The sequence below is a fragment of the Tricharina praecox genome (genome assembly GCF_024521635.1).
Source record: "Tricharina praecox strain CBS 144465 chromosome Unknown BZA05scaffold_20, whole genome shotgun sequence".
In the NCBI taxonomy this organism is placed as follows: domain Eukaryota; kingdom Fungi; phylum Ascomycota; class Pezizomycetes; order Pezizales; family Pyronemataceae; genus Tricharina; species Tricharina praecox.
Window position 1 is genome coordinate 405,035 of NW_026250422.1, and position 17,794 is coordinate 422,828.

Genomic DNA, 17,794 nt, shown 5'->3' on the forward strand with positions numbered 1-17,794 from the left:
AGCGAAGGGGAGCGAAGGGGAGCGAAGGGGAGCGAAGGGAAGGTCAATTCGAGATGACAGACGGAGGCGCGAGGACCGCTGCGGGAAAGTGAGAATTCGAATTGGCAAGCCCGTATGTACGGCAGATACACAGGTAACCCTACGCCGCAGCAGTCTGGCCAGCAACGAGTACTGCTCCACACAGATGGCAATCACCGACCCAGCCTACCTGTGCACTCTACCTACCTACCTACCTACCTGGGTAGGCATGTAGAGTATCTACCGGTACCAACGAGAGTCGCACTGTGCAGTGGGAGGGACCGGCCGGGGTGGCACCACTCCTTGCTTTCCTTTCCATGCCTGCTGTCTGTCTCGGGCTTCTTGAGACGTTCTGGAAGGCGATTCGGGTCCACATCCGATGATTTCTTTCCGCTTTCGATTTTCTTTCTTTCCAGATCGCATTACAGGTGAGTGTGGGCCGCCGTTTCGTCAGCGTACATAGAAATATGTACAACACAGGATTCCGAGGCACTGGGAATATCTACATATGAAGGATTGGCTTCGCTCCCGCCGTCCCGTCATTGGGCTGCAGATGCAGCTGCAGCTACATACATCCCTATCTACATAGTACATGGAACCGTATGTACGTGCTCACTCACCTCACTGCCTCGGCAAGGAGGACGGTGCAGCTACCTAATACATGCTATAAAGGCGAAGTCGACCATGTATGCGGTATGCGGTATGCGGTGGGCCTGAGAGGGTGATGGACTGCGCGTGCATGGCCACGGCGATGATCCGAATAGAATGCATGGAGTACCGCCAGCCTCCAGGAGCACCTCCAGGAGACACTTTTGCCTGTGGATCGAGTCCTGACCGTTGCCGTTCGCGCGGGTTGTAGGGAGTGATCGTCCATGAAGTGCCAGGCCAACCGTGACGAGTTGGACTTTGATGATTGATAGATGATCCTGTGACGGCATACCGGTATGGTAAACCGGTTTGCATGGAGACGGACGTAGTAATTAGGACAAGGCAAATTTCCACACGCCCTCCCAAGGTGGTCACTGGTCACTGGTCAGCGACGCCCGTCCGTCGACGGAACTTCGGAGACTTTGCCGTGAGCGACCCAAGCACACAACATGTTGCCCCCACCGACCGACACCCACACGTCTGCGTAACAGTGCTCCACCATAGGTATGTACATACTTGGGTAGGTAGGTAGGTGAATATGTCATGCCCTACCCCCAAAATCCCCCAGTCGGAAGTGACTCGGAAGTGACTCGGAAGTTGGAACTTTACTCTACTTAGGGCTGCCGCGTTGGAGGCGTATGCCAGTGGTCAGTAGACCAGTGGTCATGAATGATGAAACCGGTCGTTGGGGCTTGGGAAGGGCTGCGAAGGGCTGCGAAGAGGCAGAAGTTCAGCGCTACACGGTTGGATTGGGCTCTCGTTCTCGCTCTTACTATGTACATACAATACACTTTTGATATTCCATTTCGCTCTCACTACGCTTTGGATAGGTATGTATTCCATTCCGCGTGGCGGAAATCGTCTACCTTTCCGTACCGTATCCGACCTAAAGAAGTCATAAACCACCTGGTTCGGTGACAGAGTCCCTTCCACGCATATCGCGGGAGTTAGAACCACATGCCATTATGCCGGCCAGCCGACCGATGCGATATGGCTGGGCGGGCTGGCTGGCTGGCAGGTTTACGCGCGTGCGGCGTGTCCACCTTATGTTTTTTTCTTCACTTTCACTTTTGAGTCTTAAGTCTTGAGACTCGACGGTAGACACAGCCGCAGATGAACTTGAAACTCAAAACACGCGGGCGGCGGAAGCGATTCCCGCGTGTTCGGCGTACGGTACTCTAGAGTAGATACATGTTATACAACGACAGAACTATTGTCTGGACTCTGCTAGCCGTTACCGGCGATGTATCTATTAGGTACTCTAGATACCCCGTCCAAAGTTTGCGGGAATGTCAAGGAGCCAACTCCACGTTCCAACACCGGCCCCGCCCGCGGTCCGCAGTTCGGGGTTCAGTTTTCGCCTCTACTCACTCGCGGCTTTCTGCGAGACTGCGACGATGTCTGAAATATGCACTTGTCATTCAAATCTGACGCTTTCTTTTGCTGCTGTGGAGTGTGCATTTCTCGCCCACCTCAGGGGAGGAGGGGCGTGAATTTCCATGTGGATTGCTTGACAAGATTCCCTGTGCATAGGCTGACAGTTAGGTATGTAGTTGTCGAAATTCGATCCAGCTGCCTACTACTACTACTACTACTACTACTAATAGGCTAATATTAGACGATGTCTCTGATGCGCAGAAGCACTCGGCGGACGTCGCGATCGGGGCGACGTCAACGACGGGTTTGTGTAGTTGCAATTGGCCGGCTGGGCGAAAGAAAGAAAAAGGAACCCCACGACACGAGTGTTGCAGTGTCGCAGTGGACTTTGGGTCAAAGCATTCTTCGTCGTCGTCGTGGTCGTCGGGCGGTGAAACCTGCAGTGGCGAAAGTGTAGAATACGGGTTGCATACCACCACATGACCGGGGGGGAGGGCTTGACGGGCTTGACACACCACTGCTCACTCGCACCCCTGTGGTGGAGTATCATAATTCATCCTGTATTTTCTCGTCCGACGTCGACCTCATCACATCACATTTGGACCAAAGGACGAGTCTTTCTTTTTTTCTTTTTTCCCCAGCTGAAACGTCGGCGTCGAGATCGAGGTCGGCGGTGGGGGTTGGGTTGGGTTGGAGATTGGGTTGCGTCGGCGATGATCGATCCGTGGACGGAAATCTTGCTTAGAGTTCTGCGCAGTGCGACTGGGGAATGCCTTTGAAGACAAGAATAACCATCTTAAAAGCCTTAGTTACCTTGTTCTTATTTCCGGCCTCTCCAAAGAAAGATACGGAGCAGATACCCTTATCCCCCCCATCCCTCATCCCTCACCCCCACCTACGCCTCGATGGCGTGTGGATTTTGTATGTATGAACGATAACTTCCCACATATCATACATGCATACGGTGCATGCATGACGGATCCAGACCTGGAGGCTGGATGCTGGAGATGCTGGAGATGCATGATGCGCGATACCCAGACACCGATATGTTCGAGCCCCCCGATCTCACGTCCAAGACATACATGCAGTAGCAGTAACTAGAGTATTCATCCCTCTGCTTCCCATAACCGAGGTGGTGGGATCAAGAGCCAATGAATGCCATTCCTTGACTCCGTTGGGATGAACGGCGGACGGACTCGGTAACACCAACACCGTATGTGGATGTAGATGTGGAGATGGGATGGGATGGGATGGGGCGGGGAATATGGCTGATGGACGGAAAGACGGAGAAGACGTCCGATGGATACTGCCACTTTTGGAGTTTCTTTTGCTGTGCCTCTGCTGTGGGGGGCTGTTGTTACTTGTTCCCACCTATCATCTGGTCTCCGTCATGGTCATCATGTGGTGCTACATGGAGTTCAGCTACAGGCAAGCCCTTCGGACGGTGATGAGCCCAGCCAGCCCCTCTTTTGGGGGTGAAACATAGAAGATCTCTGATCTCCAATACGATGGATAAAAAAATGGATTCGGTTTGCTGGGATACGTGTCATAGTATATCACTCGTGTCGGGTTTCTCACGATGAGAGATGGATGGATGGATGTGTCGGGGCTACAGAAGGATAAAGCACCCTTCACTATCTATCTAGGCCATACCGGAGGGGCTGTGTGAGAGCTGGTGGGTATAGATGGGTTAGAACGAGTGGGAGGGTGGGGAGGGTGGGGGTGGAAAAGGGCGACGCAAGAATAGCCACAGTCATTGTTTCCGGGCTTTGGGTTATTCCTGTGTTCTTTCGTATGATATGTCCTTTCCTTGCGCGCGATCTTCTCTTGGTAGCCCGGGCGGCGGGTCGCTGCCAGCGAGCTGGTTAACTACCCAGACGGCAGACATGATACCGGAACGATCTAGATACCGGTAAACAGGTCGAATGCATCAAGAAAGGGTTACGAATGCTCATTTACTTATGTACCTACCTTACTCGCTCCATCTTTCCGGAGAAGCAGAAGCAACTCTTATTCGATCTCTGGATGCAGGTCAATGGAACCGGCAAAACTACCAGATCCTCTCGATATCTCGGTATCTCTATTGCGCGCGGTAAACTCAACCTCAACTTCGGCCGTGAGAACCTAATATGCATGTGCCGAATGCTGCGATCAACCATAACGCTTTTCACGCTCGTCAAAGTTGACCTCAACTTGACGGTCCAGCCCAAATCGAAGGCCTTCCGCAGGTGAAAGAAGGCGCAATGTCGTGATCCATAGACACCGGCGCCCGTATAAAGCGCACCCCGATATCAACAATGTCTGCCCCGTACACCTACCGCAGCGATGCTCCTCTCCTCACTCCAGCCGCTCCTCTTTCTCGCCCGCAGCTACGACTACATAATCGTGGGCGGAGGCACAGCGGGGCTCACCCTAGCGGGAAGACTCTGCTCTGACCCCAGCGTAACCGTCGGCGTTCTCGAAGCCGGCCCAGACGCGCACAACGACCCACTGGTCTACATCCCGGGCTTCTACGGGTACCCGCAGCGGTCGTCGGGCTACGGCCCCGACGACTCCCCGCTGGACTGGGGCTTCAGGACGGAGCCGCAGCCGCACGTCGACAACCGCCGCATGCCCTGGTCGCGCGGGAAGATGCTCGGCGGCTCCAGCGCGCTCAACTACATGATCTGGGACGTCCCGTCGGCGCCAGAGTACGATGCGTATGCCACCCACGGTAACGCCCCCGGCTGGAACTGGTGCACCGTCTCCGCCGCTGTGAATAAGGCGTGGAGGGCGATCCAGCCCGGCGTCCTCACCGGGCAAGCGGGAGAGTTGTCGGTGCAGAAGTTCGTCACCCCCGGGACAGAGCTGTTTGCGCCTACCCTCAAGAAGCTTGGCGTCAAGGTCAATCCGAACCCGCTGAGCGGTGATGCAATCGGCACATATGATTCTCCGGCGTCCATCCTGAATGGCGCCAGTACGAGGTCGTACAGTGTCTCGGCGTATCTCCTGCCGAACGCGCACCGTGATAATCTGGTAGTGTTGCCCGGGGCGACGGGTGCTCGTGTGGTGCTGGATGCGAGCAACAGGGCGATTGGGATGGAGTTTCTGGACTGCAGTGGGCGGAACCACACGGCGTTCCTCAATCCTGACGGAGAGGTGGTGTTGTCGGCAGGAAGCACGCAGACGCCGCAGCTGCTAGAGCTCTCCGGCATCGGGAAGAAGAGTGTGCTCGATGCCGTGGGGATTCCCGTCCGCGTGCGCAACGACAACGTCGGTGAAGATCTGCAGGATCACCTATGTAGGCTCTCCCCCACTTCTCCCCAGTATATCCCGCGATACGTCTAACAGCCAGCCACAGTCGCCCCCCTCGTCTACGAAATTACGCCGGGCATCCCCACGCGCGACCTGCTCCTGACCTCGCTGCCCTTCCTCGCCACAGCGGAGGCGAACTACACCAACCACCGTGACGGCATCCTCTCCTCGGGCATTTCAGCGCTGTCCTTCGTCCCTCTCACGAACGTCATGGACCCACCCGCTCTCTCACGTCTAATCGCGGAAACCAAGCTCTCCAAACCATCGGTGGACCCGTTCTCAACCTTCACACTCCCCTACTCCCCGCAGCACCGCGACGCCAACAAAGTAGCCCAACTCGAGTTCCTCTTCGGCAACTACAAAGTGACTCCCGGCCCACGGGAAGTGGGGAAGTCGTACATTTCGATCTGGGCGTGCCTGTTGCACCCGTTGTCACGCGGGAGCATCCACATCTCGTCACGCGACCCGCTGGTGCCGCCCGTTATCGACCCACAGTATTACAGCGAGGCGGTGGACCGCGCGGTCATGCTCGCGGGTGTGAAGTTCGCGGATAAGATTGCGAATACCGCGCCGCTGAGCGGGATTATAAAGCGGAGGGTCGACCTGCCGCCAGGGAGGTTGACGGATCAGCAGCTGTGGGCGTATACGAAGAAGGTTACGCAGAGTATTTGGCATCCGGTCGCGAGTGCCGCGATGGGGAAGGTCGTCGATGACAGGCTACGCGTGTTTGGCGTTAAGGGGCTGAGGGTTGTCGATGCGAGTATCGCCCCCCTCCTTATCTCAGCGCATAGTCAGGCTACCGTCTATGGCATTGCTGAGTTGGCAGCTGAGATTATGAAGGAGGATAGGAGGAGGAAGACGTGCTTCTGATTTCGGTCGCTTTGGGTGGTTGGTGGGGGGTTTCCAAGTTACTCAATTATCACTGTTTTTGCTGTTTAGTGTTCCTGTATTTATATTTTGTCCGCCATTGGTTTGTCCTTCCGAAGTTGCTATGTATTAGTTACAAGTATCAATCCCGTGCCGATACTCCCACGTGCAAGTGGGACCATGTCCGATACCTACTGTACTCGTACAGTTACATATCTGCCGTTTCACTCATTTTTCACTCAATTCTGATGGTTAGATGCAGGTCGGAATATGTCGACGGGGAGTGGAATTTGTCGATGCTGGACATTTCTACAGCTACAATTACAAGTAGGATCCGAACCAAGGCGTTGGGGTTGTGGCAGGTTTGTACTGCAGGTACTGTGTAGGTACATACCTACGTCTCGCCATCACTCGTATAGAAGGTGGGGGGATTGTGTCCCAACCCATTTGCTTTCATTCCGTGCGCTGCCGAGAATCACTGTAGGTGGATATTCGCTATTTACAATACTAATAGATCAGTTCAACTACTCACATGCAGCCGCTTCGGATGGGTGCGTCGCGAGAAGCAAAAAGAAAGGCAAGATGGAAAAGAAAGTAAATAAGAAGTAACCACCGTTGGGGGGATTTACTAAAAGTAAACCCGCTCCAAACGGTGGTTACTGCTAAAATTGTTTTTTTTTCTACATAACGATGCAGTTGAGGCGGCTGCTATTGGCCGTCTGTCTCTCCCCCTCTTTCTTCCCTTCCTTCACCTCCTCCTTCTGCTGTTTCTTCTCCTTCTGTTGCTCTGATAGCTGCTGTTCCAGCTTCTTCTCATGCTCCGCCTCCTGGCGCACCTCCACCTCCTCCTGCGCCTCCACCTGGTGCTGCATCTCATCGTGGCGCACCTCCCCCTGTCCCTACTCCTGTCCCTACTCCTATCCCTCCTCCTCCCCGCGGACCTCCTCAAAATCCATCTCCTGGGGCCACTCACCGCCCTCAACGCGAGCGGGGACGGAGATCTTCATGACCACCACGCCGCGTGGGGCGCGCTTGCGGAGGTTGTAGTTGTGCTTCTGAGGAGACATCTATGGTAGGTACTCGAGTTAGCACTCGTTATTTGCGAGTGAGTTTATGTGAAAAGACGGATATAGAGTTGTACTCGGTGTAAGGGTAAGTGATGCCTCACCTTGCGCTCATGATTCGTAATGCTGGTGCGGTACGACTTATTGGCTGTTCCTGGTACTTACTTGAGAGAGTATTCGTCAAAGTTCGATATTCAAATTTTATATTGAATTTGGCGTCGAGAGTCTTGTGAGCGTGAGATCTGTATGATGAAAAGGAGAAGAGAAGAAGAGAAGAGAAGTGGGTGGGCGTGGGGGGGTTTTTGATAGGCGTGTTGATGCCTCAGGCTTGAGATAAGCTTCAATAGGTATCTGAGGCTGGTGAGACTCAATTGCAGATGGTGAGGGAAGGCCTACTATAGTAATGGCCTCGCGGGGGCTATTCAATCTCACCGAGCGGCGATACATACCGCTCGCGCCGTCCGGACGTCTGATAAGATCTTCTCACGGATTTCACAGGACTACCGTACATAGAGGGCCACCATAACGGAGTAAACATCTCCTCCCCAAACGGTGGTTACTGCTAAAACTGTTTTTTCTACATAATGATACAACTGCTGCGGCTGGTGTTAAACGTAACTAGCCATCGCATCACCCCCTCCCCCTGTCCTTTTCCGCTTCACGGTCAATGCATCCTTGCCCCACCCACCCAAATCTGACGGCAAACATCACTGGCGGTGGCAGAGTTCACACACGATCACTCGCACTCGTCGGCCCCCGGTGGAATCCCTAACAATAAGTTGGGTTGGACAGTGGCGTGGAAACGGGGGGACGCACGGGTAGATTATATTGCCATAATCTAGATAGGTAGCACACAATCAATAAATAAACAAAAAAAGAACAAGTATTGTATTGTTAAGAGTTCAAAAGCCTCGAGAGAATACAGAAAAAAGAGGTGGTAGGCGGCCAGTGCTTCCCGCCGTGACCGCGTAAGCGACTAAGCAACGAGTGAGATATTACAACACCCTCTCCGACGATCGATACGGGACCTACTCCGGAGCCCGGCTCTCCACCCCGACCTCGCCCCGACCGGACCTCGACCTCAACCACGACCAGGCTTACCCCGGAGTCCGAACTTCGACCTCCTCCGGACCTCGACTTCGACTTCGACTTCGACCTCGCCCGAGACCTACCCCGGAGTCCGGGCCCCGCCAAACACCGACCCAGACTGGACCGGGCCCCGATCGACCCCGGCCCGACCGCGCCCGGACCGAGCCCCGCACGCACCGGACCGACTCTGACCGGACTGGATCGCGCCCGGACCGGCAAACACCGACTCGCCGAGCGAGCGAGCAAACGACTGCTCATGGACCGACAGTCGGGATACGAGTTTACGTGGCCGGATTCGGAGATTGCCCTCCTGTGCTCACCCGCTTGCCAGCGATGCCGGATGGCTACCGTTTCAACTTCACTTCAGCTTCACGGCGGTAAACAAACAAACACACGCACATACACACATACACACATACACGCACAGCCGAATACGAGTCGGCGAGTTTCGCGGGCAAGCACATCAGACATCAGACATTCCATCACTATCACCATCACATTTTCATCCGCATCCACATCATTCCTATACATAACCTACACACAGTATACATACAAACAAAACGTAACGTAACAGCCATCATAAAGGATCCTCAAAAAGGGTAGGTAGAAAAAACATTAGATATTTGCATGCATCATTAACAGTCAACAGTTTACCATGCCGTAACAGTAGGTCAAGTTCAAGCTTGTCAAGTTGAATGTCGCTAAACAAATAAACAAATAAAAAGAGTAAAAAAGGTAAAAAGGTAAAAGAAAAGAACAAGCCCCCCGCCACACCCCCCCCCCTCCTCCCCAAACCCCTGGGGTTTTTTTTAGTCATGCAAGCATACATAATCCATTTCCATTTCCATTTCCATCTATTGCTCCTACTACGGAAGATTACAATTCCCCATGGGGAACCGGGGTAATCAATCCCGCAGCCGGCTCCTGTACCGAGCCACCTGGCGCACCAGCTGCGCCTGCAGCGCCAAAGAGGGACTTTAGGAGCTCTCCCCACGCGACGTCGAATCGTGCGCCCATCAGCCATGCCGCCAAGAACTATTAGGTCGAAGCGTTAGAAACATGAGGTAGTAGGCAGGAATAGAAGAGGATGCGTGCGAACTAACCATCAGGCCCGAGATGCAGAACAGTGTTGTGACGACCGCGGCCGTGAGCAACATGATCTCCTTCCGCGCTAATGCCTGCTCTTCCGGTGACTCTCCCGGCTGCGGGGGCTCGGCCACCTTCTGCGGGAAGACATGCTCGATCCATTGTTCCACCTGTAGACGGCGGATTAGTACGATACACGCGGCAGTGAGGGGTGAACACATAACGAACCTTTGCGCAAGCGACGCTGATCTTGAGGAAGTTGGGATCCTTGGGGGTATTCTTCTCTTTGATTACCCGCAGGTACTTCCTGAAAATGGCGCACACACTTCTAAGATTGCCGACCTCGAGCATAAGCTGGCACGCCTCTCCCTTCGTGATCTTGACGTTCTTCTGGAAGACGTTCTTGTTGCGGAAGACGAGCGCCAGCGTCGCGATGGCCATGACCTGCGGGATAGCCGCAAAGTTGAATACGCTTCGCTCCTTGATACCGGCAAGGTAGAAGAGACAGTCGTCGGCGTGTCTTAGGGCGTCGAGGACCATCTCGCTGATGCAGTTGAGCGCCGCCTCCTCGTTCTCGACCTTCGCAAAGTCCGAGAACTTGTCCAGATGCTTCGACCAGATCTCCTTGGGCCAGAACGCGCGCCCGTCGTTGAGATCCTCGCGGTAGTCGCGGATGATGTTGGTCTTCTGCAGGAACAGGCCCATTGAGTTGGAGAGGTCGCCCTTCTCCAGCAGCACCGGGTTCGCCTTGTCCGACGACACGAACAGCCGCGTCAAACCCTCGCCCACGAGTCCCGCGACGTAGTGGCAGTACAGGTCGTAATCGGCAATCGTCTTGACGCCGTTGACATTGTGCTCCTCGTCGCCGGCATAGTCTGCCATTCCATTGCCCATCTTCTTCGTGATATCCCTGATGATGTCCTTGTGGACGTCTGGGATCTTTGCGAACTCGGCGATGACGACATTGAACTCTACGAGGAGGGGGCGATCCTTCTCGTTGGGGCCGTTGCCATTGAAGGTCCAGCCCTCCTGGTCAAGCACCTTATCGAAGTCGCGTAGCAGCGGCTCCTTGACCGCGAACGGAATCGTCATGTCGTCCTCGATGGTGTCGAGCCCCCGCAGGATCAGGTAGAACAGCGACACTGACACGCACAGCTCCGGACACAACTCTTGGATCACCGCGCTGAACGACCGGGACGTCATGTCCAGGAAATCGAAGCAGCGACGCAGCTCGGGGGTCTCGTTCGCCGGATTCCGCTCGTGAAGTGGGTTGTGCCATACTTTCCTGGTCACAGCGAAACAGGCGCGTTAGCAGGCGCTCAACTCACACGTTCGGGAGGGGGGATGTGAGGGGGTAGTCTTTGTTTCGTTTGTTTGAGTTTGGGAAACGACGTGTCGTTGCACCGTCGCCACTGGGTTTGGAAAAGGGGGATGGGAAGGAACAGGAGTGGTACCATTGTATGATCGACCTCAATTGACTCGGGTGGAAGGTGTAGTAGACGAGATCGGTGGCCTTCATGATTGCGGAGGAGGATGTTGTTGGTGGTTGGAGATCTCGGGAGAAGGAGAGGGTTGGGTGCGTATAAGAAGAGGTTGTCGAGGATGTGAGGACGGAAAGTTGAAGAAGCGTATGTAGCTCATTTCTTTGCTTCGTAAAGGAGCGACGCGAATCAGGTAAGGCGGCAGCGCTAGATAGCCCCCACGGCTCGGACTATTCCCAGTAAGCTGTGGAGTACTTGGTTACTGTACTTAGGCAAATTGTAGACCTTGCGAGATGTATGTAACCAAGTACCTAGCAGTGAGAGCTGGACACCGTGGAAACAAAGTGGGTAGTTACGGTATTTGTTTACTTGGTTATCGCACGGCGAGGTAATGAAGCCAAAGTGTGAAGAAGCCTTCAGATTTCGGCGGAGAACTGGGCTTTGATTACTACAGAAGGGATGGAGAGGCGTCTCCGGAGTAGGTTAAGAGCATCTTGCTGAGATGGAGGCTATGTACTCCAGGTAATACCCGGATTCCATGCAGCTCAGTGGGAAAGCCAAAGCATCACGCCCACCGGTACACCGGTACATAGGCGCCATGCACACCACCATGGAATCTCTACATCTACCCGGATCCCCCACAAATTCAAAAAGAGTGTGAGTACTTGCTATGTAGATAACCAAGTACTTGGGTGGGTATCGGTACGAGGGAATCAACCCCATAGGACAGCCAGTACAAAAGCCAAGCGAGTTGACAGGTGACTACACAAAAAACACAGTGGTATCAAATATTATACAGTCGGCAAAAACAATACCCGCTAACATGAATCATCACAAGACAGACAAGTAGTCATCCGAAATAATCGGCCCTATGCAGCTGTCGGCCAACCCTCAATCTGAAACTCGACCACAATGTCTTGATCCTTCGCATCGAGCGGCCGTGCCTCACGGTTGTACAGCGTTCTCTCGACATATTTAAGCCGGCCACTGTTGTCGACCAAGATCACCGTCTGCTGTGCGGTTCCATAAAGCCGTGGGGATTTCCTCCATTTCGTGAGGTCCTCCTCGCTCATCGATGGAACCAGTGGCGTCACCGGCGATTCACAGCAGAGATGGTCCAACCGCGTGGACCCAGCACCCGTGTCGACGACCGTGCTTCGGAGATTTTCCGGCCGGCCGGAAGCGATATCTTCGGGGTGGGGTGGTAGCTGTTCTTCCGGTATATCCGGGGTCTGTGCTCGGTGTCCGTGGGGAGTGGTGGCATGTTCCGCTGCGGCGTCGAAAGGTGGGATGAAAATCGAGAGCTCGAGGGCATTCATCTCGATTTCGTACGTGTCGTCATTGCTGATCAGCGGTAAGGTGTTGTGGCTCAGAACGGCGAAGCATCTCTTGAGGAACTCATCCTCCGACACGCCCCCCTCCTCCTCCACCGACACCTGTATCGTTTCCTCGAGTAGCTGCTCCCCGAGCTTCACCTTCTGCCATGGGCTGTCGAACAGAGAATTGCTCAGGCCTCTGGTCTCACCCTTCTTCTCGCCGATCCAATGGGCCGTGGACTCGACTCCGTCGTCACGGTAAGGTGTCCGATTGGAGATGATGGCCAGCCCTTCCAGGTTCTCGCCCTTCGGTCTCAGCAAGCCGCACATCATCGAGAATCCACCGACGCCCTTCATCTCGCCGGTGTCGAGAACCTTCCGGAGCCAGACACTCGTTGGGGTATCGACGGGATCCGGCGAGGCCAAGAACGACGTGATCATTGCCCCCCGCGACTTCTCGCCAATCGCCAGTGCCGACGATGCTTCACGGTAGTTGGTCAAGATCGCCAGACGGCCCTCCTTGGAGACTCCTAGCCAGGTGCCTATGTTGAGAACAATCAACGGTCAGTGCTTCGCTCCTCCGGAGAAGTGTACGGCGAGTTCAATCGGGGGGAGGGGGGCTCACCTTTCTCGGGTCTGGCAAGGTCTCGTCCGGAGAATAGGTTCTCGTGTGGAGGATCCCAGAACGCGGCGCGCAGAGTTGGCCGGTGCAGGAACTCCTACATTACAGGTTCGCGTCAGCAACTCGAACAACGAGGCTCATGCAAGCTGCGTGGCCATTATCCCCCGAGAAAAGGCAGGGAAGAAGAAGAACTTACATCTCTGTTGGAGAGGAGGATGAGAGGATAGTCGGGATGAGCGGTAGAGACTAGAAATATACACATTGCGTTTGTTGATAGTTGGCGCTTTTGATGGGAGATCGGTAGGGTGTATGGGTAGGTAGGTGGCAGGTAGGCGTGACGGAGTGTAGGTATAGGTATAGGCAGTTAGTAGGATGCGCGGGATCAATCAGCATCTCAGGCTCCAATTGCACTTAAATACTTCCCCTCTATGGAATGCAGCAAGCAGCAGCTGCGGCCAACGCACCGCCAGCCCCAAGCTCGGGTCATAGACCTGGCTTCATCGGCAGCTGCTGCTGGGAGAGGGAGCAGCAAGCCACTGACTCGAGTATCGGCGGTATTCGCCGCTCCTGTTTCTACCACCGGAACACCCGATGCCGTATGTGTAGGCAAGAAAGTGGTACGTTGTGAATGTTTCCGTTCCTTCGTATGCTCTCCCCGCCACCGAGAGCGGCGCATCGGCCATCCATGGCTGACGGGTGGGGTGAGGTGGTTTAAGGCTCGAAGATCCATGATCGACGCCTCTCTTGCTGCGGTAACCAACCTCGGTTCGCTAGCAGTTGCCAAATTTCAAAAAGGAAACAAGCGGGGAAAAAGAAAATTGTAATAGCCCCACGGACCAAAGACACGTCCCACGACATGCGCAATATCCCATGGGTGGGCACGGGTCAGGACAGGGACCGCGATCTATTTGGTTTCTTCTCCGGAATCGGGCCGGCAGATCTTGAAGAACTCTGTTTATCGAGATGGCCCGTGCCTGTGTTTCTGCCAGCTGTCTAGCTACCGGTAGATATGTACATATTTGCTGTCGACCGTTGGGATGTTTTTGGATGGCCGAGGCCAGTTCCCCATTACGATTATCAAGAGGAACCATTATGGCTGAGGATGTGCCTGTCACTACTGGTTTCAGAAACGGGGGTAGGTGGGGGCGTGACCGTGGGGAGAGGCATATGTATGTCGGGTATGTAGGAAGAGGAGGTGTCGTTCGAGATGCAGCGGCGAGGGGAAGAAAAGATTGCGGCTTCAGGCTGTCTCCGAAACGATCTTGGCCTGGACCCATGACAGCCATCGATCGGAAACGGGGTTCACGACGCTGCCTTCCTCCTGTCTGCAGAACGATTGCATCGTGGTCTTGGTCGTGGTGGTCGTGGTGGTCGTGGTCATGGTCGTCCTCGAGCTCGAGCCCAAGCCCAAGCTCCTGCTCGGACGAGTGCTTAGGAGAACGGCTTTACACGGTTTGGCCGCGTGTGCCGGCGATTATCCACCGGGCGGGGCACCACCCACCGCAGCAGCAGAATGGAGTCTGATGCGTCCATGGCCAACCATCCAGGGGCCAACCAGTGAAGCCCAGGACGCAAGCGGGGCAAACAACAGCAGCAACGACAACAGCATTAACAACAACGCAACGGCGGTGGCGGCTGTCGACGTCTGTGCCAGTGCCATGTGGGTCACTTGAGAAGGAGTGGGGCTTATTTGGCCCACGTCACGGGTGCTCACTGCTGCCGTACGAGTAAGCGTGAAGTATGTCGGTTGTGGGTGAGGAAGTATCCACAGCAACTAAGGGCCTCGATGGTCCTCTGAAGTCATCAGTCGATGCTGGCCCGTCGTTACGACCGACCGACCATCCCGCTTTCTAGAGTAGACGTGCATCATGCAAGTGAGCGTAGATTTGTAGCGTGCCCCTCCGCAGAAACGATGGAAAAGAAAAGAAAAAATGTAACGAAGCACAAACTCACAATCGAGAGCTTGAGCCCCTCCCACCACCCCGCTCAACGTTGGCAGGGACACGCACATTATACATCTAGAGCTTGAGCGGGAATAGGTAGTCCTTGCGTGAGAGACTTTCCTCCTCCTCCTCTTCTTGTCCTTATTTCCTCTTCCTTTGCTTCCTCTCCTCCTCACCTCCTCTCCTTCCTTTCTTCATCTCCCCTTTCCATCTCAATCCATCATCAGTAGCTATCCTTCGCGGGAACTCCTACCATACACTCTACCCTACACCTGACAGCCGGACAGAGACAACCTTCTAGATCTCACTCCCCCCCCAGTCACCTGCGCCACTACCCCCCCACCCCGCCTTAAAACCATAAGCTCCACCGCAACAAAGCTCCCAGCTCTACCTCAGTAGCTCCTTCCTTCCGCCTTATCAGCCACCTCGCCCCCTCGTAGCATCATACCGAACTCCCCTCAGTAATCGGACTCGCCGAATCACTCCACTCTCCATCAAAATCCCATCACTCCATCATCGTCATCACCATGTTCGATCTGTTCGCTAAGCTCCTCTGGTAAGCCCATTCTCAGTCGTCGTGGAGCGCGCACACACGCGGTTTGCTCTTTTCCGGAGCTTCAGCGTCGGTGACCGAGAGAGAAATTCTAACACTGCCCGTCTACACAGTTCCGTCGCGACCTTTGCATTCCCCATCTTTGCGTCCTACAAAGCCCTCAAAGCGAACGACCCGGCCCAGCTGACGCCATGGCTGATGTACTGGGTGGTGCTCGCCTGCGTTCTCTGCGTTGAGTCGTGGGTAGGCTGGGCCATCTCTTGGTTCGTCCTCTCTCTCTCTCTCCCCTCTTCCCTGAACTCACCGTATCTCGCGTTTCCACAGGTTTCCCTTCTACCAAGACGTCCGCGCCTGCTTCATGCTTTGGCTCGTCCTGCCGCAGACCCAGGGCGCGACTAAGCTCTACTTCGAATACGTGCACCCGACCCTGACCAAGCACGAAGGCGATATCGAAGAGTTCATCTCGCGCGTGCACGACCAAGCGAAGGCCGTCGGCGCCGAATACATCCAGCGGATGATCGAAGTCGCGAAGCAGGTCATCTTCGGTGGGCTCCCCCACGCCGAGGCGATGGACCAGCGCCCATCCACCCCGATGCCGCACGACGCGGCCGGCTACGCTCAGGCCCTCTTCTCCCGCTGGCGCGTGCCGCCCCTTACCCCCTACGCCCCGCAGATGGCCACGGACTTCTACGCGTTCCTCTCTACTGCGCTGCAGCAGGCGCCCGGTACCTCGGGCCCCGGCGGCAGACCGGGCAATGGCAATTTGATCCCGCCGCATGTCAAGGGCACCGCTGAGAAGGCGCGGTTCATCGAGCTGCAGAGGCAGCGCCTCAAGACGGTGATGGCCGCGCTGGAGAGCGAGATGGATACCCTGCAGGCCTCGCAGACGAGTGCCGCCGGAGGCGTTGACACTGCTGCTGCCAGTGCTGACGGTGGCTTGCACAAGAGCTACAGCATGGGACATCTTTCCGCCTACGAGGGAGACTTCGATCATGTCGACAGGGAGGACGCCGCGGTCCCGCCTATCAATCCCGCTGGCGGTTGGTTGTTTGGTTGGGGCACGAAGCCTCAAGATCAGGAGCAACAGGAGAAGGCGCACTCCGAGTAGAGCTTCGGAAGTGATGCCTCGTCTGAGGAGCGTGATGGGGTCGCAGTCGGGGTTGGGATTTCATGATAACAGTGGCAGTGCTAGTGAACTTTGTTTTTTGTTTGTTTTCATTATTCTTTCTTAGACAGGCGAAGGGAGGGTATTCGGACTGGCAGGAACGCTAAAAGAAGGTATTGAGACAGATGATGCTCCTCCCTCCCGCATGCATGCATTGCGAGGCTGAGCGAGCGTTGTTTCGCGCTCCTTTCTTAATGTTTCCGATCAGTTGTCGTTTTTACTTTCCGTTCCTTTCTGTCAAGTCCGGTTTACTTCAGTGGGGGAGATGGGTGGTTTCACTCAGCGTTGTAGGTAGTTGAATGAGCGGTCATTTGAGGATTTGAGGATTAAAAATTGGAGGCGATATATATCTCGTGGCTCGTGTTCGTAAGAACCGTAAGAACCCGTGTGCTGTGTGCAAACTAGTGTGCAGAGAACTCACTCGTGAGTCGTGAGGGGCATGTGTAATGCAGGGCCCCAACCCCCTGCCTGGATGTTGATACCTGCTGTAGGAGGCATGTATGTAGGGGGAATGAAATGAGGGGCATCAAAGGAGGGGCAAGTTGCGAGTTGAGGATGCTGACCAATGACGTCGGCGTCGACGGAGAGGGACGGGGTTGCAGTTGCGGTTAAGATCTCGTGTTACCGCGTGAGCTGGAGCCGGGGGGAAGGGAGGGGGGTGATGGGGGGCGAGGGGGTGGGGAGTGGGTGGGGAGTGGGGCACGTGTAGCGGGGGTTGTAGGCGGATCGCGGATGGAGAGGAGCAGGTGAGGAGCGGGTGTTTCACTGCGGATCCGAGGAGCGAACGGGGAGGAAAGGAGGGGGGGCGGCGAGTGACGAGCGTGAAGTGTGGTCATGGATCTCACTCGGCGGACACCACCCACCCGCCGGAAACTCTCTGCTAACTTGCTAAGTACTTGGACCCCCGCCAAAGACAAAGACAAAGACCGCCCCCGGTGGGCAAGTACGTACTTACCGGTACTTGTTGCCCGAAAACCCCCATCATCGAACCGCCGCCGTCCCACCTCCACCCCCGGATGTACGCTGGTAGTCAGTTAGCGAGCCATGGCGGCAGCGGCGATTAATAGCGCCTGCAGGCTGCTCGCACCGCTCACGAGTCACGACATCCGCAGCCCGTAGGCCGTGGCTAGGGAACTAGTGGTTTTCGCTCTCGGTGAGAGAGGCCCCACGCTCCGGAGGCAGCTGCAAGTCCCGGTAGTGGCTACGGGGTCGGTGCTCCGGGTCCGATCCATCATCCCGCCAAAGAAGCCGTGGATCGGACTCTTCCCGCG

The 17,794-nt window shown here is 55.3% G+C and overlaps 7 protein-coding genes across 7 annotated transcripts; 4 read left to right on the forward strand and 3 right to left on the reverse strand.

The window, feature by feature from the left end:
• Window positions 1–2,429: 2,429 nt before the first annotated feature.
• BZA05DRAFT_404441 (uncharacterized protein) lies at window positions 2,430–2,874 on the forward strand. Its single transcript, XM_051484305.1, has one exon. The coding sequence runs from the start codon at window positions 2,523–2,525 to the stop codon at window positions 2,820–2,822; it is 300 nt and encodes a 99-aa protein (XP_051337548.1). The 5' UTR covers window positions 2,430–2,522; the 3' UTR covers window positions 2,823–2,874.
• A 1,494-nt stretch (window positions 2,875–4,368) lies between these two features.
• BZA05DRAFT_376340 (putative choline dehydrogenase) lies at window positions 4,369–6,300 on the forward strand (the record flags this gene model as incomplete). The annotated part of the gene is made up of 2 exons (XM_051481816.1): window positions 4,369–5,323; window positions 5,384–6,300. 2 exons carry the CDS (start codon window positions 4,369–4,371, stop codon window positions 6,205–6,207), a joined length of 1,779 nt encoding a protein of 592 aa, XP_051337549.1. The 3' UTR covers window positions 6,208–6,300.
• Window positions 6,301–6,884: 584 nt separating this feature from the next.
• On the reverse strand, window positions 6,885–7,271 carry BZA05DRAFT_420401 (uncharacterized protein; the record flags this gene model as incomplete). Its single annotated transcript, XM_051485642.1, has 2 exons — window positions 6,885–7,070; window positions 7,146–7,271. 2 exons carry the CDS (start codon window positions 7,269–7,271, stop codon window positions 6,885–6,887), a joined length of 312 nt encoding a protein of 103 aa, XP_051337550.1.
• A 1,864-nt stretch (window positions 7,272–9,135) lies between these two features.
• BZA05DRAFT_404446 (isoprenoid synthase domain-containing protein) lies at window positions 9,136–11,080 on the reverse strand. The gene is made up of 4 exons (XM_051484306.1): window positions 10,898–11,080; window positions 9,672–10,728; window positions 9,461–9,613; window positions 9,136–9,392 (listed from the first exon to the last, which is right to left on the reverse strand). Exons 1-4 carry the CDS (start codon window positions 10,960–10,962, stop codon window positions 9,234–9,236), a joined length of 1,434 nt encoding a protein of 477 aa, XP_051337551.1. The 5' UTR covers window positions 10,963–11,080; the 3' UTR covers window positions 9,136–9,233.
• Window positions 11,081–11,420: 340 nt separating this feature from the next.
• BZA05DRAFT_119980 (NRDE protein-domain-containing protein) lies at window positions 11,421–13,499 on the reverse strand. The gene is made up of 4 exons (XM_051478668.1): window positions 13,404–13,499; window positions 13,059–13,353; window positions 12,866–12,959; window positions 11,421–12,782 (listed from the first exon to the last, which is right to left on the reverse strand). The coding sequence occupies exons 2-4, from the start codon at window positions 13,122–13,124 to the stop codon at window positions 11,794–11,796; spliced, it is 1,149 nt and encodes a 382-aa protein (XP_051337552.1). The 5' UTR covers window positions 13,125–13,353; window positions 13,404–13,499; the 3' UTR covers window positions 11,421–11,793.
• Window positions 13,500–13,954: 455 nt separating this feature from the next.
• On the forward strand, window positions 13,955–14,615 carry BZA05DRAFT_475572 (uncharacterized protein; the record flags this gene model as incomplete). The annotated part of the gene is made up of 2 exons (XM_051488200.1): window positions 13,955–14,031; window positions 14,145–14,615. 2 exons carry the CDS (start codon window positions 13,955–13,957, stop codon window positions 14,533–14,535), a joined length of 468 nt encoding a protein of 155 aa, XP_051337553.1. The 3' UTR covers window positions 14,536–14,615.
• Window positions 14,616–15,112: 497 nt separating this feature from the next.
• On the forward strand, window positions 15,113–16,557 carry BZA05DRAFT_119998 (TB2/DP1, HVA22 family-domain-containing protein). Its single transcript, XM_051478669.1, has 3 exons — window positions 15,113–15,361; window positions 15,472–15,621; window positions 15,683–16,557. Exons 1-3 carry the CDS (start codon window positions 15,333–15,335, stop codon window positions 16,464–16,466), a joined length of 963 nt encoding a protein of 320 aa, XP_051337554.1. The 5' UTR covers window positions 15,113–15,332; the 3' UTR covers window positions 16,467–16,557.
• The last annotated feature ends 1,237 nt before the right edge of the window (window positions 16,558–17,794 follow it).